This window comes from Oenanthe melanoleuca, chromosome 14, assembly GCF_029582105.1.
Source record: "Oenanthe melanoleuca isolate GR-GAL-2019-014 chromosome 14, OMel1.0, whole genome shotgun sequence".
NCBI classification, from domain to species: Eukaryota; Metazoa; Chordata; class Aves; order Passeriformes; family Muscicapidae; genus Oenanthe; species Oenanthe melanoleuca.
In genome coordinates this window covers 1,564,200-1,588,067 of record NC_079348.1, presented here as the reverse complement: position 1 = coordinate 1,588,067, position 23,868 = coordinate 1,564,200, and the positions used below count along the sequence as shown (strand labels likewise).

Here is a 23,868-nt window from a genome sequence, read left to right as displayed (position 1 = left end):
AAGGGTTAAAGAGTTTATTGTGCACAACGCTGCAGGTAAAGAGCGAGACCGCTGAAAATGAAACAGTACAAAAATAAATAGGCTTTTGTCATGGTATCACAATTCCACACTAAATTAAAAGATAAATATGTATAAATACAAAACAGCAAGTACAAAACCAAATTCTGGCACTTGTCAGGAGAAAGGCCTCATGAAAGTTAAAAAAACCAAAAAACAAAACAAAACAAAAAAAAAATTAAAAAAAATAAAAACAAACAAACAAACAAAAAAAAACATAAAACCCTTGTGCTATAATGCTTTATTACACACTGGAAACATGCTTGAAGAACAAGAGGTTTAGGTGTGAAACCCTAAGAGAAGGGAAACATTCATTTCTACTAACACACTAAACCTATCTGTGCATCAACATATTGCCTATGCTAATAATAAATACAGCACATTAAAAACATCAATCGTTAGTGCTGCCACATCAGCAGCACCTTTTGTCATCTTTTACACAGGTGACCCTTGTCACTGTAAATTCTTCCCCTCACGAGATGGTTTCCAGTCCCAAGGAAAGCTGGGAACTAAAACACAGCTTTGATACCCAGCAGGTGAGCAAGAAACCTGCCCCGGGCATTTTCTGTATTACAGGTGAGATTTTAAAGCACCACAGTATTTTTATGAGGGAGGCAGGTCTTCACTGGTGTAAACTCTTATGTTTACACCATCAGGGCCCCTGGCCCCAGGTTTCCAACAAACCTAGCAGTGTCATTCTCCAAGCTGCTTGGGCAGTGGTTTTTGCCATTTTCCAGCGTGCAATTGGTAACTTGGTGCCTGGTACAACACACCTGTTCTGAACAGCACCAGGAGCTGCAGAGCACAGACCTGGTGACAGATAAAAGCCACAGGCTGGTGCCACAGTCAAGCCAATCCACTCATCACTGCCCATGCACTGTCCCCATCCCATCATTAATGTTCCTCTTTCATGCTATTTACCTCCATGAAATTTTCAGTTAGTCTTTTTTCTCTTATATTCATGTCAACACACCACAAATTTACATTCTGGCAGTCATTATGCAAATCTGCAATCTGCAAAGATGATACAGCTGAGCTTTTCTCCCTAGAACTTTGTTCATTTCATACCTGAAATTCATTAAAAGGAGGAGAAATATGCTCTCCTCAAGTTGATGGACAATATCCACGTTGGAAGACTAATGTAAAATATGACCATGATCTTTTAATATTAAATATTCATAAATATGAAAGTGTTGGGATTTGGTAGGTATTCCCCACCTCCAGGAATCACGACTTCAGTACAAGGGCCTGTACAAGTACAGAAGATAAACTGCTCAGAAAAACTGCAAGTGTCATCAATTCAATGTAACATATCTGAATTACTATTACAGACTGAAATAACTATTTAAGTCTGAAATGGTAAAACAGTTAAAATCTTACCTTCTGAAGTTCTTGCAGACCATACACATCTCTATATTGGACAGATGTTTCCATAAAAAAATGCAGTAGACAGCAGGGTAATAAAATCCCAGGGCTCTTTCAGTAGAGTGATTTGATCTACCACACATATAAATGCACATTTTTGGTCTGGTCAGTGTAAGCATGTCCATCAGCCCAGCACTGAATCTGGACCACGTCTGTTCAGCTCAGCAGAAATGCAAAACATTTGGTAAAAGGCCTTAAGTACAGAAATTGAGCTAATCTCATTCCTCCAGAAAGTACATTCAAAACAGCTATTGACAAATTCACTGACTTGATACCTCTGTTCAAATTAAGTTTGGGGTTTTTTTCACATTTAGCTGCTTTAACTTCATGGTATGAAACTAAATACATACCCATGACTTACTTATGGTGGCACTCATGCACAGAAATTGCAATTTAGGTAATGCAAAAAGCATATGTCAGACACTAGAATTAGAAAGTGTGAAAAATTCACAAATTGCCTTCATGTTGCCCTGTGGTAATCTTTAAATAAACAAGATTATGAACCTTTTATATATTAAGACTAGTCTGTACACAAGTTCTAACATGCAATTTTCCCACAAGCATTAGAGCTTCAAAGCAAATTCAATATGATTGTGTTAATGTGTCATCTGAAAATGACTAAGGTTTATAATGCCTAAATATACATATATGTAAAGAAGATGCAATATTAAAAATCAGTGCTGAGAATGCCATCATTAAAACACAGCCATTTTATCCCAGTGAATGCTGTCTTCTTAAATTGTCACAACATTTGGCTTCTTTCTTTGGGTTCTTCCTGCATATGCTCCTAAAAATAAATAGAAACCGTATTACAATTAATAGTAATGGGTTTTGAAACAGGATTATCCAATAAAAATAGCTGAAAAAAATTAGGACAATTTTTTAAAAGTAGCAATATGCATTCAGTGACTACTTTTAAATGACAGTTTTCATAATGCTACACCCCAAAAGCCTTATGAAACCTGCAAGTTTAAAAGTAATGACAAGTATTGCCTTACTTGATAACTATTCTATCTTCTTTTCTGCTACTCTAAAACAACTACAACCACAATTCACAGATTTTTAAAAGAACTATTGTATAACCAAGATAGGTTAAATAGCTGATAAGTTTAACTATGCCATGTATTACTTTTAAACAAATTATCAATTAAAAATATTAGACAAGTTGAATACTTAAGATAACTCTTTCCTTTTGTCAGATTAATTGAAAAAACAGAGACAGCTGTAGGCTCCAATATGTCAATAAACAACCAGAATTAGAAGTGCAGTATGAAAATCATCAGGCAGAGCCCTTATAAAAGGAAGGATGCTTAAGTACAAAACTAATAAATAAACAAACAAGTCTTTCCAGAGGGAACAAGTATAGACATACAAATATTTAAAAACCCATATTATACTATGCATGACAAGTATCCTCCAGCACTGCAGGCTGCTAAGGAGTAGCACAACTCAGCATTCCTCAGGTCCAAGCAATTATCAAGAATGTGCAGCAGTGTGAGCAAACATTTACATAAAGCAGTGAAAATCATATCACAGGGAGCAGAGCAGTGGGAATGGAAGACAGCCATGGAAGAGAAATGAGCACCAGGCAGTAGATGAAGGTGACAACGTAGTGCCAGTCCTTTTTAGGCTCTCTGGTCACTGTTGGTCAGAGCTGCAGTGGTTACTCACAGGTGTGAGGGCTTTATCAGCACAGGCCAAGGGAATGCTCAGAGCCCTCACATCCCAACAGGCTCCCACTACACAGAAGCCATTCTCACTGGCCCAGTGCTGTGCCCTTCAGATCACCTGGGATCTCACAGGACAGACAGCCAGGCTGACAGACATGGTGCTTTTCTAGTGATTAACAACACCCCTTAACTCACCTCAAGTGTCCTCCAAGTTATATACAAGTAACAGGACATTACAGTAATAGCATGAGTGTGAAAAATCCCACAGCAATCCAGACTAAGGAATTGCAGAAGGCAAATTTGTATAAAACCAGTGACAGTTCTGAAAACAATTATCACCCATCCTTTTCCAGTGGCAAGGGACAATCACATGAGGCCTCTCTCATGGGACAAAGGACAGAGCTGCTACTCACACTCAGCAGCTGAGGCTTCCTGGAGAGCTGGCCTGAAAGCCAACACACTCCACAGCCCCCCATCTCACATGGGCTGGCTGTGCCCTTGGCCTGGCCAAATGCTGCCACCACCCAAATATTCTGTCTACCTCCTGCCCTGTATTTCACAGGAAAGGCAACTGGGCAGAGGAGACAAGTCAGTCTGTTGTAGGAGCAACCTGATCTCAACCACCTTCTGCTAACACAATCAGACCCACCTGCAGGCAATTGATGGAACATCTCAGTCTGATTTAAACTCATTAATCTTAAGAAAAAAAAATTATTTATGAGTCTGTACTTTTCTATTAAGCACTGAACTTTGGATTGAAGGAGTAAACACCAACAAAAACTAAGTTTAGGATTGCCACTTGCCATCTCTAAACAAAATGTCTTCTTTCCAGAAAAAGACAACAATTGGTCTGAGTGGTATTAAAGCTACAAAGCACTTTGTAGACAGAATTTAAAACAACAATCAGAAGAACAAAAGAAAAAAAGTTGGACAAGTATGTTATTATTTTCTTCTGAGGGTTTTTCTCATATCAAAGTTGAATGTATTTATAATAACTGTATCTTACTAGCTCTCCTTCCCTTTTTGCCCCTCTAATAAGCACAATTTAATAGGTAGTCAGGAATGATCAAGGACAAGAAATTACATCAACACCCTATTTAACATATTGCCATTTAACATAAGTGGCCACTTCTTTTGTTCACAAAGCAGCATCTGGGAAAACATCCCATTTAAATAGTGTAAAACAGACAGTGTTCAAACTCACAGATACTCCCTGCCAGCTCTACTCTGGGGCAGCATTAAATAAGCATTTCCCTTATAGGAAAGGTTTGATCCTTAATACATACATATTATTTAAAACATTATGGAAATCAGGTGAAATCCTACTACATTACACATTTCCCTTATCAAGCCCCAAAATTCCCTACTTGTGGAATCTTCGAGAACAAAATGTAATTCAGAGCTTAAATAGTTTTAAAACCTATCAACCACTTTACCTTGTGATAAATCTAGGTTTATCACTTAAGAAATTTAAAATCTAATTTAAAAAATATAAATTGTGCAAGAGCATTCATAGTGATTTATTAGAGGTTCAGCACTATTATCAAAGCTTATATAAAAGGTAATCCATCAGTAATCTCTGTATGGTAGCACAGAAATACTCCTCTTTCAAACTTAGGTCATTAAGACTCAAACATGCTGTAAGGTGCCACAGGAATATATATATATATATATATAATTTTAGGACTGTATGATGTATGAACACCCACTGAGGAGTCTGAAGCTGTCCTTCCTGTCCTTTCAATATGTTCCACTGCTGAAGATGTGTGTACAGAACTAAGAACCAAATGACATGAAGATTCTAATCCAAGTCTATTTTGACTACTATCAATTTCTCAACAGTTCCACTGAACGTATCTGGTGATTTTTTTTGTGACTGGGCATCTGGTAAGTGAAAGCAAATGAGCTGTGCAGCACATTCTGTATACTGTGTTTAGAGCATTTGGAAGTGGATGGTGCAGTCACCAGCACAGGTTGGTTTGAAGAGGTAGGTTAGACTTAAGGCATAGCAAAGCAGGTGCACAAGGGAAGAAAAACAAAATATTGCCAATTTATTGTTTCTAGATACTAGTAACTTATTTACTATAAGATCCAAGCACCAATTTTCTACACACCTGAAACAGCCTTGTAAGACACTCTGCTCCCTGAGGCCTTCCTTCTATTTTGCTCAACCCCATTCACTGAGGTCTTAGGGGTTCTAATTAAATATAAAAGAGTTAATGAGTCACTTGCAACAAAGTTGAAAGGCTGTATACAAAAATATAAATGCTATCAAAATGTGTTTGGCATGAAAACATTTTTACAATGTCCCACAGAGCTTCTTCCTGAGCACCTGTACAGTTCCTGCTGATATTATTATGGCTTACATAGATACATAAAGTAGGAGAACATGTCCCCACTAACAGATTGAACAACTCTATTCAAGAAACTGATTTAGTTTAGATACCATGGCATTACAGTCTACACATAAAAATACACATTTCATTTAAGTGGACACAAAGATTCATGGAATGAATGTTACAAATAGAAATGCTGGAATAGTGTAAATGAAGACAATACACAGAAGTATGACAGCAATAAATATTTTCCTGCAGGATAAGGTGAAATAAAGCTTCATCACTCTCTCAAAATACTAAGAGAAGTAATTATTTTTATTCTGAACTATTATGTGCAAATATTATCCATCAATCACTGTTCTTGCCCTTTACATTTAGTTTCATCTTTAGGCTAGAAACATGCTGTGCTCTTACCCTTGTCTGCAAAGCAGCCTATGAACAGGGGCATTCTGTCCTTGGTTTGGTTGAAGTATGCTGTTAAAACACAAACTTTTATTAGTGCTTTTTCCCTTTAAAAAGAAAAGTCTCTCAAGAAATACCAAATTATGTATCATACTTTGCATAACAAATTCAGAGAGGCTAACAGATTTTGTAATGCAAATGACATGTAGGCAAAGTGGCTGGAATTAAAATTCCAGAATAGGATTACTACTTCCACTATTTAAAACAAAGAAAAAAGGACACACATAGCTGTCCCTGAGCAGTGCCTTGGGTTCCCAGTCATTGATGAGAACACAGAGGAAAAAGGGCTGAATTGCTTAGAGTAGTCCTTGAAGGCTGAACTGTTTGAGTAGAGAGCATCATGTCTTCAAAGCTTCTGGGTAACCATGGGATAAAATCTGTTTTTAAGAGATGCCAGTATCTGACTTTTAATATGAGATAAATGTGCAGACAGGCCTCATAAGAGAGCAGCTCTTGTCTGCCTGAACACCATGTAGTGAACACTGTAACTTCTATGATCTGAGAAAACAATCACGCGGTCAAGGAACAAAACTTTCCTCACAATAGAAAGCCACTTCTTTTCTGACAGCTTCCTAAAGATAAGCATTATCAATAATTCCACTGCAAAGTAAAGGATATTAGGGAAAGCAGTAGTGCCAAACTGAAGCTTAGTAGTGCATCTCAGAGAAAAACTTAGAGCCATAAATAAATAACTTCCGAAGATATCTTTCCTAACTTACAATAAGCTCGGGCCATAGTAAATCAGATTTCATTAATTTTCATGATAATAGTAGCAGGAATTGAGCTGATCAATGGCAAACCAACAGTACAGATCACAGAATCCATCACTGTAAGAAAGTTTCTTAAAAGCATTTTAATTCAAGTAACCATCACCCACCGGTTTTCAGGAGTTTTTTGTTTTATAATTATTTTTTTACTTGGTATTCCCATTTCTGTAGCCCTAGAGAAAAAAAAAGTATTGAAACATATTTCAATTAGAAAATTATCATCCACGTTTTGAACAGAAACACTCAGATAAAGCCTCCAAGAGGAACTACAGCTACACACTACACTACACCTACTGCCAGAGCAGTCCTACAGATTATCACTTCTTTACTCAGGAGCAAGTGCAACAACTGCCCACCCTGTTGCAAGGTAATGCCTGCTACCATTCCCCAGAAAAACTCTGCCAGAGATACTCTATCAAATGTCTCTATTGCTAGGCACTTTAGATAGATAAAATCACTTGGGGCACTTTTTGCAGTTTGCAAAATCAACCATAAACTAAGCATCCACCACTGCATTATAGTGTAAATGCATAACTTAGAACAAACATTTTTCTCCTTACAAACAAAAAAATCTCTCAGAAGTAAGAGCACAATGCAATTAGCATGACATCACACACTCATTCTTCCTAGCAGAAATGTCAGTTTGAAAGAAACTGCTATTCCATAAATTTCTCCTCACTATTTCCTATGTCTCCTACTCCTTCTCTTGAACTCCTTCCACCAACCCTCCCCACCCAAGGGAGGGCTGCACATACTTCATGTACTTTTTCCTGTCCAGAGATTTCTGTGTAGCTGTTGAAAGTGTCACTCGCTCTCTTGGGCTCTTTACTTTATCCTGCAAAGAAAAAGAGGATACAGAAGAAAGTTACCTACAAAACCATAACTAAAAATTTAGATTTAAAAAACATTGTACAGGGTGAGGAAAAAAATCTCTTAATAAATGCAGAAGTACTGAAAGCCCTGAAAGAGTTTCCATTCCCTGGAATACAACACACCATTTGCCTGAGCATCTTCTCTTTACGAACTTCACGATCGTGACGCAGAATGTTCATTCTCTCCGACGGCTCCATTGTGAAAAAGATGTCATGGATGTCATACAGGGCAGCTCGCAGCTGGAAGCAATCATGTCAATGTTAATAACATCTTCAATCAAGCTTATTGGTTTTGAACATGATCATTTTTTGCTTACAATCTAAACAAAACACTTCATAGTTCTGAAAACCGTTTTTTCAAATCAAATTATTTTGTGTCAAGCAAAAACTGGAATCTTCTCTTCTTTAAATGTTTTACTCTAAACAAAGCCACTCTTAGTGTTTTATGTATTTATGTTACAAAAAAAAAATAGCTAGGAAAGACAGAAGAAAAAGGTTTAAATTGTGTCACCTGAGCCATTACTCTTTCATGAAGGGATGCATCTTGTGCTGACACACTTCCTCTTTTCAATGGGGCTTCAGACTGAAAATTTTTTATGAACTCCATAGTATCCTGGGAAAGATGGGAAAATAAGAATAAGCACCAGGTGTAACATTTCATAACAAAGCAATCATTACAAACAGTACACACAGCAAACAGATTCTTTGTTTGACTTGAACCTTACAACACTAACTGTTCATGTGCAGCCCCACAATCTTCTGAGAGCAGAAAATGCAAGGTGGCATCTGTCAATGAAAGACAGGAACAAAAACAAACAGGAGAAAAAGCTGCTTATTACAAAAAAGCTGATCTTACTTTTACAGTTTGCTTAAGATGTTTCAGTTTTTCTGTCTGCAGGAGTCTACGAGTGAGAAATCCCCTTGCCACTGCAGTGATCTTGTCAAACTTCATTTGTATCTCTGGACTGAATACCTTAAAAAAAATTCAAAACTTTTTATAAAAAACAAGAATTATGAATTATTTATCAAATAACATCCACCAAATGACATTTTCAAGTGTTCAAGTAAGAAAAAAAGTGTTGATAAAGCTTTGACTGAGCTCAAAGTACCCACCATAATTTGGCAGAAGCAATATATTGCTATATGATTATTTTGTTTATATGAATAAGAAAAATAACCTACACAAGTCCCTTATGTAATCAAAGATGACACAGGAATGGATACTAAAATTTTCTGTTACCAGTGCCTTACAAAAGCATGAGGGCCTTTCAAGATAAAATCTTTTTTCTCCCTTACCTGAGTCCACCTAGTTTTGATCCTATTACTTGGCCTGCATACTGAGGTTTTTATAACTCCACTACCTGATGGTCCCCAGAGATAGAATGAAGTTTCACTTGTTGAAGAAAAGGTGCTGGGTGTTGTATGAGCAAAACCTGCACAGAAAGCAGAACACACAGCTCAAGACACACTTCTGCCAATAAAGTAATGCCTGTGTCTGTGGATACACTCAGCTCGGGGGTCACAGCTTTGTCTACAAGGTCAGTTATAGACAAGAAGCAAACTGAATGTTTCTGATTGATTTCCATGCAAAATTTGCTAAACAGAAGGCAGAACAAAACATTTCACAATGTTCTGGAACAGGTGAGAGGTACTGCCTTACAGTTAGGAACCCCTGGCAGAGCCCCTCAAAAGCTTCTACACATATGTGACCACCTGGCCCAGTGCTGTGCAGCTACTTGGCACGAGGACAATCCTGCTGGGACATGATGCAAACCCACATCCTCATCCTTGATCAAAGGAGGTTATTCTTAGCTTGTTTTCCTTGGATGTGCCCTAAAACAGTTACATAAAAAATGCAGTACATGGAACTGTTCAAGGATGGCTGAACCTGTGCTAAATGCCAGTGACACAAAGATGCAGCAGACTGTTTCACAAATGCTGTCCCCAGCTGAGGGCAGCAGCCCCTGTGTGCCCTGGGCAGCCCTAGGGCAGGAACACTGCACTTATCCACACAGAGGGGCAGCTGCTCCAGGCAGGCACTGTAGAACAAATGATGTCACAACACTTCATCTATATTCTTCCCTCCCAGTTTTACCAATGCTGGTGGAGTTTGTGTTATGGACTGTCTCCAGCTGAGACTGCACACTTTCCAGCAAGCCACTTTCACTTTTTTTCCTCCACTCCAACTCCATCCTACTGTTAATATTCACTTTGGAAATTTCTATTTCCGTTGTAGTAATCTTCTTTCCTTTCAACTTTCTCTCCTGCTCTTCCAGTTCCTACAAAAGGAAGATTCAACCATGAGACTATTTTTCTAACTCTGCAAAGCAACAGAATATACATTCAAACCCAATTGCTTCCTGACAAATTTCCATACAACACAAAACCTTTGATTAGAATTTTTCCTGTTGACCTTACCTTCTGCAATTTCTCCTGTTCTCTCTCTTGTTCAGCTATCAGAATTGACAGTTGTTGTGCATGCTGCTCTTCAAGTCTCTTTCTCATTTCTTCAAAGGCCAGCATTTTAGTTTTTAAAATATCTTCTGAGAAAATACATAACAAAGAATCAAGTATTAAATATCTTCTAGATGATCTTTGCCAGAGACATCCATCCTTTATCAGAGGTAATTTGCATCATCAGTAAAAATTTAAAAATATGTCTCTGATATCAGGTTTCCTTGATATCAAGCTCCCATTATGTATTGCACAGAACCCCATCATTTACTAGTCCTTCAAAATATTTGCATGTTTGTATTTGTGAAATAAGCAGTAACACCAAAAGCCTATATTAATACAGACACATGGAAAATACAGCTCTAAGAATTGTTACACTTGCTGGAGTGAATTAACATTATTTATGCCACTTCAGCCTCATTTAGTAGAGACACATGCAGAAGTAACAAGAGTCTTGAATTTGAAGAAAATACCTACATGGGTGTTTTTCATTTACATGGGCTATTTTTTCTTTTAGCAGTCTTATTTAAACTGCAAGGCATAGACAATTTTCTTAGTAAAACTGAATTCCAACTTCTAGATTGAAATAGGAAATCAGTATTCGTTAAGCCAAATTAGAGAAATGAAGCTTCTGAAAAGAAACACCAATGACTAATGATCATTGGGGTTCTTTCTAAAAGATTTATAAACTGAGAAGTAACCCTCAAGCACAGGTAATCTTTTACCTTTTGCCATGTTTTCAAGGACTGCATTCTTGGTAATGTAAACTGATCCCACAGGATATTTCTGTTCTTGCAACCACTGCTGCTCTTGTTCTTGTTCCATTCCAACTCCTATAACACAGGAACTGTTTTCTTTTTGGCAGCTGTCAGTGTCCAAATCAAGTCTACGTTTTACCTTTTCAAAATTTTCTGGGAACTGCTCATTTGCTGAGGAAACACTTGGAGTATTATCCATCTGCTGTCGCATATTCTTGCTCTGCATTAGGAGTGGAGATGGATTTTCCACGTCATAAGATTTATTGAGTTCCATTGGAGAATTATATTTAGTGTTTTCTGGCAAAGTAGCTGGTTTCATTTCATTCCCAGCCAGGATCTTCTGTGTCCCTGCAGACTGACTGATGGCAAAGGGCTCATTCACTTTTGGAGGTGCCATACTAGTGCTGCTCTCTACTTTATAAGGCCCTCTGCTGTGGTCCATCAGCACCTGTCCTTCCACCGTGGCTGACACAGTTCCTCTGCTTTCAAAGAGCCCCAAGGAATGGCGCTTTGGTTTGCCAGCCCCCAGCCCATCACAGGGGCCTGAGGAATTCCTGCTGACACCAGCAACTCTGCCAGGGCAAACTGCGCTGAAGTCCACCATGAACTTTGGCACTGATTCAGACACGTTGTTTTTATCTGCAATATCTTGCATGATTAAATCCATTGCTCTACCCTTGCCTTTAGGGCTCAGCTCATAAGCATTGACAGGGTTGTTTATAATGATGTGTCCCATGGATAAAGGTCTCGGGCGCCGTCGGTGCATTTTTGGGCTCATGCTTGGCTCTGGGCTTGGCAATTTGGCATAAGAGCTTGTGAGGCTCCTGACAATGCTGCTGTCACGCTCAAACACAGAATTCTTTTTCAGTTCCTCATCTGAATCTGAATCCACCAAAGGGGGTGTTCCAACTCTCACAGGTATGTCTACTTTAGAAAAACTGGATAAAGTGGATATACTTGTGTTACCTGTATGAATAGAGGCACCTTGGAGAAGGGTATTTGATTTATTAAGACTGGGTTTATCAAGGGTCTGAGCAGTGGAACTTCTGCCCATAACCTTTGCCCTCTCTTTCAGAGAGTCACTTGTTTTAACACCATCATTTTCTTTATCCGAATGACTTTCGCTCGTACTCCTCTTTGAATTGCTCTTTGAGGTACGCTTGCTTTGCTCTTTCTCTAGGTACTCCCTGGACTTCTTAATCAGGTTCTGAAGACTCATTACACACGGATCTTGGACATCCTCATCTGATGGTGACCCCACTCGTCCCTCCTGCTTCTGCAGAGCATGAGAAGGGAGCTTGTTCCACACCTTGTCAGGAGATGCAGCCCTCGGACACGGCGCGTCCTCCGAGAAGCAGCTCCCACGTGGCTTGGAAGAAACGTTTTCTTCTGCTGCTTTAACTACTTCTGTCACACTTGATGTCATTTGCCCTGCAGTTTCTGATGGTCTAAGTTCTGGTGTCTTTTCCAGGTCCATGGAACCATGTCTTTCAGGAGAATATACTGAATTGATATCTGATAGAGCTGTGAAGTCAGTCAAAGCCTTGGAATCCAAACCAGGGCAAGAACTCTCAGTCTCCAATGTGTTCATGTCACTCTTGCTAGGTCCTTTCTTCATCTGCAAATTAATTTTTTTTAAAATGACAGATTTTCAATGAAATCTCAAATTCCTGCAAACTTCACTTGAACTTAGAAAAAAATTTAAAAAACAACTTTATTTAAGTGAGAATTATGTGTTACTTCTAACCAGCCTTTGTTTAAAAGGATTTTCATACTACAGCTATCCTATGTCCTGTCTCAGTTATTAAAAGGACACATTTGGGAGAAAAAAAACCAAACAAACTTACATTATTTTTGTACTGAACATACTTTCCTGGTCTGCTGTTCAAGCCCCAAGCCAACTGACTGTTGCCACACAAACTCAGTAGACAATGCAAACTACAAAGAGTTGTTTGCCACCTTGGTAACTCAACAAACTCAGTATTAACTGTTTAAGCAACAGTTTAATCTAAAGGCTGTATTACAATAACTCCTTGATTAGATCTTTTTAGTAGCTTTTTAAATTAAAACCTCTACTAAATTCATCATTGAAGCAGCAAAGAAAAAGAATAGTTGCAGTAAAATTTTAAAGCACACAGCAGAATTTCAAGTTGTTGTGAAGGTAATTTTAATTCTATAATGATTAAGTTGAATATAGATTATGTTATGATTAAGCTATAAGCTTGCAAATAAAGCAGCTCTAGCATACAGGAGTTGTTCACTTGCTTTAACAACCTAGTTGTTTCCAACACTCCTACAAAAGAGGCAGTGAGCTCTGTCTTTTGCATATAGCAAAAGAAGCAGTGAAAAGCAAGTCCCATGCATTACAATACGTATCAGTAAATAATCAATTATCAGGACACATAGCATGAAATACTTGCAAATGCTGGTTCTGGAGAGTTAGCTGCTATTCATTTCATGTTTATATTGGGGAGTACTTAAACCCCTACACTTTCTCTAAATGTCTATAAGCAGTAATTTTCTGTCAATCTATGAGGCAGCTTTGGACTAACACTACCTGGACATTTTCCACAATCTCCTGAACACGATTCAATAAAGCTTTTTTCTGGGATTTCCGTTTCCTGGTCTCTAGCTCCAGTGCTTTCTCCTTATACTGCTGAATTTCCTTTTTCCTTTCAAGAGTAAGCTGCAAAACAGAGTGTAAGAAACATGGTTTATACCATTAAATGCAAACTTCAATACAGAATTAGAGAAATAAATTCAAAAGAAAAACAACAGAACAAAACAATTAGAAGAACAGAAATCACCTGAGATTTTGTGCACCTGTTAAATGACAACTTTTCTCAATCAATTTTTTAAGGGAAGGTGTACAAAATGCCTTCTTGGCACACATGCAAATGAACATGAATTTAAAACACCATTTATAAAATTTTCCATGAACATTACATGCTATGATATCAATCTGATATAGAATTCAGCCTTTTTTTAAAAAACCCTTACAATATCCATGCTTTTGTAAATGAAGAATAAGACAATATATCCACAATTTATATTTGTATCATGATTTTTGGACATTGCTGTAGGAGACCCTCTCCCATTTCTTCCCATCACTGAAACAAGGAAGTCAGCTGCAGAATTGCAGGAACTACCAACAATCTTCAGCTTAGCTCTGTTTGCATTAGCACACAATGACTTAACATAATTGATGAGGCTGTGGAATACATTAGAGGAAAATGCAAACGCATGCAAAAAAAATTCTATAAAAGCTTTTTAACTATCTCAGTATTTCTCATTCACATTTTTTTACACCATTAAACTAACCCATGTGTTCAGTATTTGAAATGTCAATATGATTTTACATGAAGCCCAGCAGTAGTGTTACTGAAAACTATCAACATATGTGCTCCCCTTAGGAAGGTATCTTCTAAAAAAATAAAGGAAATGTAGTCAGTGTGATGGGGAAAAAAGGCCTTACCAGAGGGGAAAGCACAGGGACTCCATAGAATTGAATGAGAGACACATTTTTCTTCTGAACGGTCAGAGAGGTTTCTCCTTTTATTGCCTCTTCTTGGATTCTGGAAAGATGCTTCCTACAGAATATTTCATAGTCCTCCATCTTCATCTTAGCTACGCTGCAAAGAATAATAACATTATTGTCTCAGGTACTTCCAACACCTTGGAGGGAAAACAACATCACCACTAACTCTTGCGTCACTATGTTTTAGGAAAATTCATTAGAAAACCGAATTGACTATCTCTTCTTCCTATCATTAACAAAACATGCAAAACTCTTCTTTATTTCCCCTATGAAAGGGGAATCTGTACATATGAGCAAAAATGATGATCACAAGTACACAGAGAAGAAAGCAAACATTGAGATAATCAGGATATACAAAATTTCCATCAAAGACGAAACCTTTGAGATCTTCCACAACGAGACAGATGCTATCAACTATTAAAAAAACCCCAAAAACCAGCCCAAACAAAATTTCAGCCCAACTGGATTTTTTACAAAAAGCCTTTACGTGTTTAGGGGGCTGAGAGAAATTTGTGTCATGCTCCCGTCAGCTTTCATCTCAATACATCCCTGTATGACAGATGCCAATACTTACACCACCAAAAAAAAAAAACATTAAAAAATAAATTTAAAAAAAACCGCAGCCTCCTCTCGTTAAAAGCACACAAATATCGGAAATATCTGTCACTGCCGGCCCCCACCGCACCGCCCGGCAAGGCCTGACAACGCTTTGTTCCCTCGCAAGCCGCTTCGGCCGATTCCTGCCCGCCCGCTCCGGGGCAGCGAGGCCGCCCCAGGCCGGGGCCGAGGCATCGCCCCGCGGGGTCCCGGCGCTCCCCGGTACCGGCCCGGCCCCGGGCCCGTCCGGCGTCCCGGTACCTGCGCGGGGCGCGGGGCTCGGAGCGGCGCTGCCCCAGCGCTCCCGTAACCGCCAACACAACGGAACGGCCGGGCCGCCGCACTACGGGCCCCAGCGCGCCCCGCGCCGCTCGTCCCGCCCCGCTCCGCCCCGCTGCCTGCCCCGCTCCGCCCCGCTCGTATCACACCAGGACCGGTGTATCGGTTTCAGCGAGCACGCTGCGAATGCGATAAACGCGCACACCTGTCCCCGTGCCGTGTGGGGACAGCACAGAGAGCATCGCCGCAGACACCCAATCCCTCCCGCCCGAGGGAGCTGCTCCGCTCCGGCCGGCCCGGGAACAGGTAACACTCACCTGTCAGGCAGCTCAGGTGGAAGGAAAATCCACACTTGTTTGCCAGCTCTTGGCCCAGGCATAATTAATTTAAGTATATGGATGCATCTAATTCCCAGTATTTAGAGCTGTTAAAGCTGTCATTCGTGTTTCAAAAAACAACTTCGTCATCTCTTACCTCTTCAACGATCACTGAGGGGTTTTTGTTATTAAATATCTACCTTTAATTTTAACAAATGCTGTTGTTTATCAAAAGACTTTTTAAAATATGTTACACAAATGTCCGACATATGTTAGACAAATTAGACAGTCCATTATTTGTTGTTCATCTGCATATATATCTCTGATTTATCTTTAGCTACACCTGGCAGAAACACAAAACCACTGACAGAGTATCTGAGATGCTCAGAACCAGCTGGGACACTACGTGACAAATATTCATCTCAGCAATTTGAAAAAAAAAAAAATAATAACAACAACAAAAAAAACTCACTCCAACAGCTGAGAAGATTGCCTGTGACTCCCTGGACAGCGCTACCTGTCCTTCCACTAGCACCCTTTATTTTATACGCACTGTATTCCATCAGGAACAGCCCCTCTTTCCCTTAGTGCCGCATGTTTTAACAGGAACAGCCCCCATTTCCTTCAGTGCCCCATGTTCTATCGCTAACACCTCCTGCTTCCCTCAGTAACTAATGTTCTATCGGTAACACCCCCTGCTTCCCTCAGTGCCACATGTTCTATCGGTAACACCCCCTGCTTCCCTCAGTAACTAATGTTCTATCGCTAACACCCCCTGCTTCCCTCAGTGCCACATGTTCTATCGGTAACACCCCCTGCTTCCCTCAGTAACTAATGTTCTATCGCTAACACCCCCTGCTTCCCTCAGTGCCACATGTTCTATCGGTAACACCCCCCGCTCCCCTCAGCGCCCTCCCGGCGTTACCTGAGGGTGCTCCAGACCCGGGCCCGCCCTCAGCGCGGCCGGAGGGGCGTCGGGCGGAAGCTGCAGGCGCTGATTGGCTGTGCGGCTGAGAGCCGGGTGCTGATTGGCTGTGCGGCTGACAGCCGGGTGCTGATTGGCTGTGCGGCTGAGAGCCGGGTGCTGACTGGCTGTGTGGCTGACAGCCGGATGCTGATTGGCTGTGCGGCTGACAGCCGGATGCTGATTGGCTGTGTGGCTGACAGCCGGATGCTGATTGGCTGTGTGGCTGAGAGCCGGGTGCTGATTGGCTGAATGGCTGACAGCCGGGTGCTGATTGGCTATGTGGCTGAGAGCCGGGTGCTGATTGGCTGAATGGCTGACAGCCGGGTGCTGATTGGCTGTGTGGCTGAGAGCCGGGTGCTGATTGGCTGAATGGCTGACAGCCGGGTGCTGATTGGCTATGTGGCTGAGAGCCGGATGCTGACTGGCTGAATGGCTGACAGCCGGGTGCTGATTGGCTATGTGGCTGAGAGCCGGGTGCTGATTGGCTGGCTGAGGCACCGGCGCGGCCCTGGGCCTGAGGCGAGGCGGCGGCCCGGTCCCGGCCGGTGCCCGCCATGCTGTGCCACGGGGACGGCGTGCTGAGCTGGCTGGCGGCGCTGCTGGCGCTGGCGCTGGCGCTGAGCCGCAGCCCGGCGCTGGCCTGCCTGCTGCCGGCCGGGCTGTACCTGGCGCTGCACCTGCTCAGCCTGGAGCCCGCGGCGCCCCAGAGCGCGCAGCGCGTCCTGCGGCCCCGCGGCGCCGCCGCCCGCATCGCGCACCGCGGCGGCGCGCACGACGCGCCCGAGAACACGCTGGCGGCCATCCGGCAGGTCAGCGCGGCCCGGGGCGGCGGGGCGCGGCCGGGGCTGGGGTTGTGGCTGGGGTTGTGTCTGAATCAGCTCCGAGCCCCCCTGCCGTGAGTAGCTCCGGCTGGGAGATGTGTGAGTAGCTGATCCTCCATCCCAAAGCGACTTCAAATCAGGTCTGAATCTTTTGGAGCTGGTATAGCCTTGGTGCTGATGGGTATTTCAGAGTGCAGCCGTAATGAGATGTTTTGCATTAGCACACAGAGAGCGGACAGCAGCTCAGTAACAGGTTGTTTGTTTAAACCTTGAAGATCTGGGATGAGAATCCAAAGTTCGGGGGAAATCTGGTACCAGAATTCAGTGTGTGCCATGACTTACTGCTGCCCCCTCTGCAAAGCACCAAGGCACAGCCGGGGTTCACAGTCTCTTTCTGAGAATCATTAGAAATGGTGATTATCAGTCTCTGGAATGCTGTGTTTCTGTGAGGTTGACGTTGCTGTTCTGAGGATCTCTTACCTTTATGTGAGACAGGGCTCTTAGTCCTGATAAATTCTGAAGCTGCACAATCTTTACATAACAGACACCTCTAGTGCACACCCAGTTTTTGTCTTTCTGGTGCATTGTCCCTTTTCCCAGGAGGGCATTTGTCCTTCAGAGCAATTGGTGGTGTTTGCACTTCACTCGAGTGTTTTTTGAAGAGTTCTTGGGAAGGATCCAGGGCAGGAAGAGGGTGGATGAAATGTTCTGAGGCAGCCTGGCAGCTTCTTGCTCTCTGGTAAGGCCATTCCTCAGAGGGGAGCAGGGCTTTGTCTGCATCCATCTGCTTGGTACACACGTGGTAAACAGTGTTGCCTCAGTGCTGAAGTGATGATGTGAACTCCAGGCATTTGCTTCTCTTGTCTTTTAGGAAATAATGTAACTTAAGGACTCCAGGATTATTACATCAGAAGGAGAGAGCAGGATTATTTTCTGCATTTTTACCCTTCAGCAGTTCCTATCCCAGGACTGAGGCAGAATCATTTTGGTTTCAGCTGTAAAATAGATTAGATGGTTCAGTTGATCTATGAATGCTCTAACAATGACTTAGATGGAACCTGCTTTGTTCTGCAGATGAAAACTACTGAAAAGTACTTTTTTTTTTAACCAAAATACAAGCTAATTGTAGCTGTACCTGTATCAGATCTATAAAGCTGTCTCTTCTGCTGTGTATGTGATTTTTAAAATTGTTTTTTAAGGCAGCTGAGAATGGAGCAACGGGTGTGGAGCTGGATCTTGAATTCAGTGCAGATGGTGTCCCCATTCTCATGCACGATGACACAGTGGAAAGGACAACTGATGGGGCTGGGAGACTGCAGGACCTGACTTTTGAGGAAATCAGGAAGCTCAATCCATCTGCAAAACACAGGCTACGGTGAATGAACTATTCTGAAATTATGCTTTCAACAGTGGGAAAATAATTCTTGATGAACAAAATACTGATTTGATCTATCAATCTATTTTGATTCATTTTTTTTTTTAATTTAAAACTTAGTCCTATATACTACTTCTAATTTGATTTTAGAGGCATGTGAGACTATATCCCCTTACCTATCAGTACATTAGGAGCAGTGAAGCAGAGTCAAGATAAACTGCCTTTCAAGGACAAAATCCACAGGTATCTAATGTGAAACAAGTCTACCTCTACATAAGCTTGTCTAAATTGACTGCAGGACACGGAAGGTGCTGGGACCTTCATGATATGTCAGAACTGGCTAGAGGAATTGCTTCTAAGATTAATTTTATTCACATGTATTTCTTGACTGATTGTGTTTTGGGTATTCTACACATCAGGTTTATACTGTTGAAGAGGAGCTGTACAGATTTTGAGTGGTCTCACTGTGATCCTAGTGGGGAAGGATTTCCCTAGGGGAAAATATTTTTATACATTAGTAAGTATTTGATAACAATGCAACTTCTGCAGTATCACAAGTGAGTCCATTTCAGAGGAAGAACTCATAATGTGTGCTCCTGAGACACTGCATTAGGGAATTCCAGAGCTGCATTCTGGCTCAGGGCTGGGGAGTGCAGTAGGAGCAGGAGGAAGGCAGCAGCTGGGACTGAAAGCTTGCTTGTGGAGTTGGGGAAGGAAGTGAAGAGCTGGGGTTGGTGTTTTGGACACTGGATCCCGCCTCCAGTACCAGTGCAGCAGCAAACTGGGTTTGAATCAGCCCTGAGTGCTTGGCAATGTGCAGGCCCATGGGTGTGGGTTTTCCAATGAGTTCTCTATTCCTACAGGAGCCAATTCCAAGATGAAAAGGTGCCAACTCTGAGAGAAGCTGTTGTGGAGTCTATGCATCACAATCTCACAGTCTATTTTGATGTCAAAGGCCATGCAAATCAGGTACTGCTCACTGCAGCATGAACCTCCCCTCAGCCCTTCTGTGGGTTTCTCACCTGCTGTTGTCCCTGTGGTACATTTTATATCAATTAGAGTAATTTTTTCCTTTAGCCTAGCAAAATATAGGAATAAATAATTTTCCTCTTGGTCATACTAAAAAAATTGTATTCACAACATATTTAGGGAAATTGAAATACTGAGAATCCTATTTATTGTTGTAAATAGAGTAATGAACAGAAATGCTTTTGCAAAAAACCAAAATGTCATTTCTGTGTTAGTGCTATAAACAAGATGCTGTTTTTCTTCTTGTCCCTTTCTATTCCAATCTTGCAGTATAACAGGGAAGTGTTTTTAAGATTGTTCTAAAATGACTTTGCAGTGTAAATTAAATATGAGTGTATGTATAACATTTCTGTGTGTCTCTAATTGCAGGCAGTTGATGCTCTGAAACAACTCTACCAAGAATTTCCACAGCTGTATAACAGCAGCATAGTCTGTTCTTTCATGCCAGATGTTGTTTATAAGGTGATGTTTCCTAAAAGTTTATTTTTTATTTTTTTAGTCCTGTCTGGGAATTTCAGCCTGGTATTAAACTCCCAGTCCCAGGTTACTTTTGGGCTATTCAAATTCCTAAGGCTTTTAAAAACAAATGAAGCATAGTGCATAATCTTATTAGATTGCTCCACTCATTAAATGCAAATAGGGATCTTCAGCAATTCCCTCCCTTCTGAAAGCAGTGCAGACAAACGTGCATTGCTCTTCTAGTTGGTGTCTGGCCAGGTATCTGTGCAAGGTACCTGCTAAATAAACCTCTTATTCTAGATTACTCCTAAAGCTCTTTCCTCATTCTTATTTGCAAGTCTACTTTTTTTTTTTTTTTTTTCCATTATATACATTGCTATGTAATTTCTTTAACATAAGAGCTGGTGCTTATTCAGTATGATTTGGAAAAAAAAACCCAACCCTATAAAATACCATAAACATCTTTCTAAAAGAGTTGTAAATGCAAGCTAGGACTTTGTATCTAATCTCTCAGAAATGGTATTTGATGCAGCTGGGCTTTAGGATGAATGACAATCTTTTCTCCTTGGTCCTGCAGATGAGACAGGCTGACAGAAATGTTGTGACAGCTCTGACACACAGGCCCTGGCAGCTGAGTCACCTGGGAGATGGGACACCCCGGTTCAGTTCCTGCTGGAAGCATTTCCTGTACATGGTGCTGGATGTCATCCTGGACTGGAGCCTCCACAGCTTCTTGTGGAGATTGTGTGGGGTTTCAGCTTTCCTCATACAGAAGAATTTTGTTTCTCAGTAAGTGTTCAAGTTTGCTCATATATCAGGAGATACTCTGTTCTGTTAATATATAAGGTGGAGTTAACACAGTATGGGCTGATCAAAATGTTCCATTTATTGTTGGAGAAGGTGTCTTGATCATTTCTTTACTCTGCACTGTTTTATGATTTTAAGCCTCTGTCTTTTTTATCTGAATTTTTACCTTCTGTTAGAGGTTTAATTCTGTTCAGTTTCAAAGAGAAGAAGTGTCTGTTCCTTTTGCCTGTTTACAATAAGAAAACACAGAAAGATGATGTTGCAGAAGGTGACACACTATTGTTCCTTGATGTGATGCTGATGCAAGACCGAAAGTCAGCTGTAGCTCAGCACTGTCTGCCTTGGCTCTGTGTAGTGCCAGGCTCCTCTCAGGGTGTCTCTGTTCCTTGCAGGGACTATGTGAGGCTCTGGTCTTCCAGAGGAATCCAAGTGGTTGCCTGGACAGTGAACACGTTTGCAGAGAAGAGCTACTATGAGAGTGTCCTTGAGTGCAGCTACATCACTGACAGCCTGCTGGAGGACTGTGACCCCCACTTCTGAGCCAGCCCACCCTGCCTCAGGGCAGCTCTGCAGCATGAGGGCACCCAGCAGTGCTGGGGAGACTCTGCAAACACAGAGCACTTGGCTTCTGCCTCTGGTCACATCTCAAATGCAGGAACTCTCTGGTGAGCTGGCCAGAGCTGTGGTGCAGCCACACACAGACTCAGGAAATCAGATTTGACAACCCACTTGGGCCATACTTTGTCTGTGCAGGTGGCTTTATAATTGTCTGGCTATTCCTTGGCTTTGTTCAAATTCTGGTTCTAAATTTATATCAGCAATTTTGGTGTCAAAATTTCAAATCATTATTTGCCATTAGTAATTTTAACAGCATGTTCTACAAGTGTATACTAATTTGAAGTTGATTTTTGCACCTTAAAATCATTTACATTAATGTTCCTAAAACAGAAACTGAAAATAATGGTATAATGGTGCCAAAATAGAAGATGAGTGTATTTCCCTGCCCTGCATAGAAAGATGGCTGAGCTGAATCCTGATGAGGAAGAGGAAGCCAACTTTCCATGTGTGATGTGAAGGTTATAAGAATTGACAAATGAAACTTGAGTAGTTTCTTATCTTCCAGACCTTTGAAGAGAACCAAGGGAGGATAAGAAAATGTTTCTTCTAATGAAGAAATTACACAGCACATGAATGTATTTATTTTTTAGAGAAAGGTACATATTGCATGGAGCTGAAATGTCTTTTTAGTTTGCTTTTGGTTGTGTGATTGGAGGGCACTCAGAGGGATATGGAAACTGTAATCCAGATTTAACTTGAACTCCAAAGAGTCTGCAGTTACAATAAACAAGTCTCTGAGAATTCATGGGGAAGTGTTCTTTATCAGCTGTGCAGAAGAGCATTGATGTAAAATATCCCAATTAGGGTAAATCCAAACTTCTGGAGTAGCACAGATCCATGCTATGACCTGTGGTGGGGATGGATTTTTTGTTTGTATATTTGAGCTTTTCCCTGGCAGGATGACAAGAGCCTCTTCCACCTGTTCACTCACCCCTGCACTGCAGGAGCAGCAATCTCAGCCTGTGCTGCACATCCTGTAGCATGTGTAGGTTTGGATCCAGCTCCTGTCCTGCCCCTTCTGAGACCTGTGGCCTCTGCAGTTACTGCTGAGCCAACAGGGGCTCCCACATGCCACTGAAGGGCAAATGACTCTTCATGGCAAAGGGCATTGCTGCAAAGGTCCAACTGCTGCTGCTGCTGCTTGAGTCACCCTCCTCAGGGCAAACACCAGGTCCATGCCCAATGCCCACAGCTCTGTGTGCAGGGAGACAGTAAAATTCAAACTCTGCTCTTGCATTGTGTGTAAAGTTTGTCCTTTTTTCTGTGCCTGTGGTGGCTGGGTTTGGGTTGTCTTTAGCCTAAATTAAAGATGTGCCTCATCTTTAATTGCAACAAGGGATGGAAAAAACAGACACTAGTAGAAAATGAGCTAAACAAACAAAAAAATTATCATGGTGGTGGCAAAGTTGTGGCCTTGAACCAAGAGGAGGCTGCATCAAATCTCACAGTCATGCATGATAAAAAAATAAATCTTAGTTGTGTTACTTCCAACCAGTCCTTTATAGGAAAAGACATGTAAACTTTCAGTTGACAAGCAATAGTTTTATACAGATGAGAATCTGATTAGTCACTCTTAGTTCTGATGGTTTCATCAAAGCTGCTTTAAAGTCGCTTTAAAGTGTTATAAACAGTAAAAATGGCTCAGAAAAATGAACCCAGTTCACACAAGCTATTTCACAGCCATTATAATGTCTCAGTCATTAAAAACAACTGCACTTTAATATACTTCTGTTTATTTGAGCAGATCAGACAAAAGCTCTTTTTAAAAAATATCTGTTAGAAAAATATTTTTAAACAGAACTTTTATTTGCAGTTAGGCACAAGTTTCTTTATAGTTAGTCAGCTGTGGAGGGAGCCTGACTGCACGGAGGTGATGCCAGTCCTGGGGGAAGGCTGTCACCAAATCCCACTGCGAAACAGCGCCGGCACATTTTGCAATCCGTTCTTCTCCAGCACAGCAGAGAGCAGCATCCTGCGGCGCGCCCGTGCCCGCTCAGGGCTGGAATCCATCGCTGTCCCCCCGCAGCGCCGCTGCCCGGGCGCGCAGGGCGAGCTCCAGGGCGCGGGGGGCGCCGGGGCTGCGGCCGGGCGGGGAGAGCTCCGGGCCTGCGGGCACAGAGAAACGGGACCTGCGGCCGGGCGGGGAGAGCTCTGGGCCTGCGGGCACAGAGAAACGGGACCTGCGGCCGGGCGGGGAGCGCTCCGGGCACAGAGAAACGGGACCTGCGGTGGGGCGGGGAGAGCTCCGGGCCTGCGGGCA

At 41.7% G+C, this 23,868-nt stretch overlaps 3 protein-coding genes across 20 annotated transcripts in view; 1 reads left to right on the top strand and 2 right to left on the bottom strand.

Annotated features, from left to right (window-relative positions):
* CCP110 (centriolar coiled-coil protein 110) lies at positions 1-16,483 on the bottom strand. Of its 9 annotated transcripts, XR_008841614.1 has the most exons (16): positions 15,533-16,436; positions 14,277-14,433; positions 13,359-13,487; positions 10,769-12,419; positions 10,008-10,132; positions 9,685-9,868; positions 8,886-9,022; positions 8,446-8,562; positions 8,101-8,202; positions 7,713-7,829; positions 7,473-7,552; positions 6,828-6,890; positions 5,903-5,962; positions 5,267-5,349; positions 1,438-2,269; positions 1-1,305 (listed from the first exon to the last, which is right to left on the bottom strand). XR_008841614.1 is itself a non-coding variant. In XM_056503537.1 (15 exons), the coding sequence occupies exons 2-15, from the start codon at positions 14,421-14,423 to the stop codon at positions 2,217-2,219; spliced, it is 3,048 nt and encodes a 1,015-aa protein (XP_056359512.1). In that variant the 5' UTR covers positions 14,424-14,433; positions 16,458-16,483; the 3' UTR covers positions 1-2,216. The 9 variants fall into 9 exon arrangements, 7 of the variants coding, with proteins under 7 accessions (XP_056359512.1, XP_056359508.1, XP_056359513.1 ...); XR_008841615.1 differs by lacking the exons at positions 5,267-5,349; positions 15,533-16,436 and adding an exon at positions 16,458-16,483; XM_056503537.1 differs by lacking the exon at positions 15,533-16,436 and adding an exon at positions 16,458-16,483 and having other exon boundaries at positions 1-2,269.
* A 485-nt stretch (positions 16,484-16,968) lies between these two features.
* GDE1 (glycerophosphodiester phosphodiesterase 1) lies at positions 16,969-23,452 on the top strand. The gene is made up of 7 exons (XM_056503532.1): positions 16,969-17,308; positions 18,520-18,695; positions 19,559-19,664; positions 20,094-20,186; positions 20,761-20,972; positions 21,383-22,779; positions 23,365-23,452. The coding sequence occupies exons 1-6, from the start codon at positions 17,054-17,056 to the stop codon at positions 21,528-21,530; spliced, it is 990 nt and encodes a 329-aa protein (XP_056359507.1). The 5' UTR covers positions 16,969-17,053; the 3' UTR covers positions 21,531-22,779; positions 23,365-23,452.
* The window catches only part of TMC5 (transmembrane channel like 5), a 22,843-nt gene continuing 22,368 nt past the window's right edge, over positions 23,394-23,868 (bottom strand). For 4 of the 10 annotated variants that reach the window (XM_056503528.1, XM_056503527.1, XM_056503530.1 and 1 more), the window contains one exon: positions 23,394-23,714. In XM_056503528.1, the coding sequence (XP_056359503.1) occupies positions 23,602-23,714 (113 nt within the window). In that variant the 3' untranslated portion in view covers positions 23,394-23,601. Of the gene's footprint in view, positions 23,738-23,868 lie in introns of all 10 variants that reach the window. The other 6 variants (XM_056503526.1, XM_056503521.1, XM_056503522.1 and 3 more) reach the window with 2 other exon arrangements.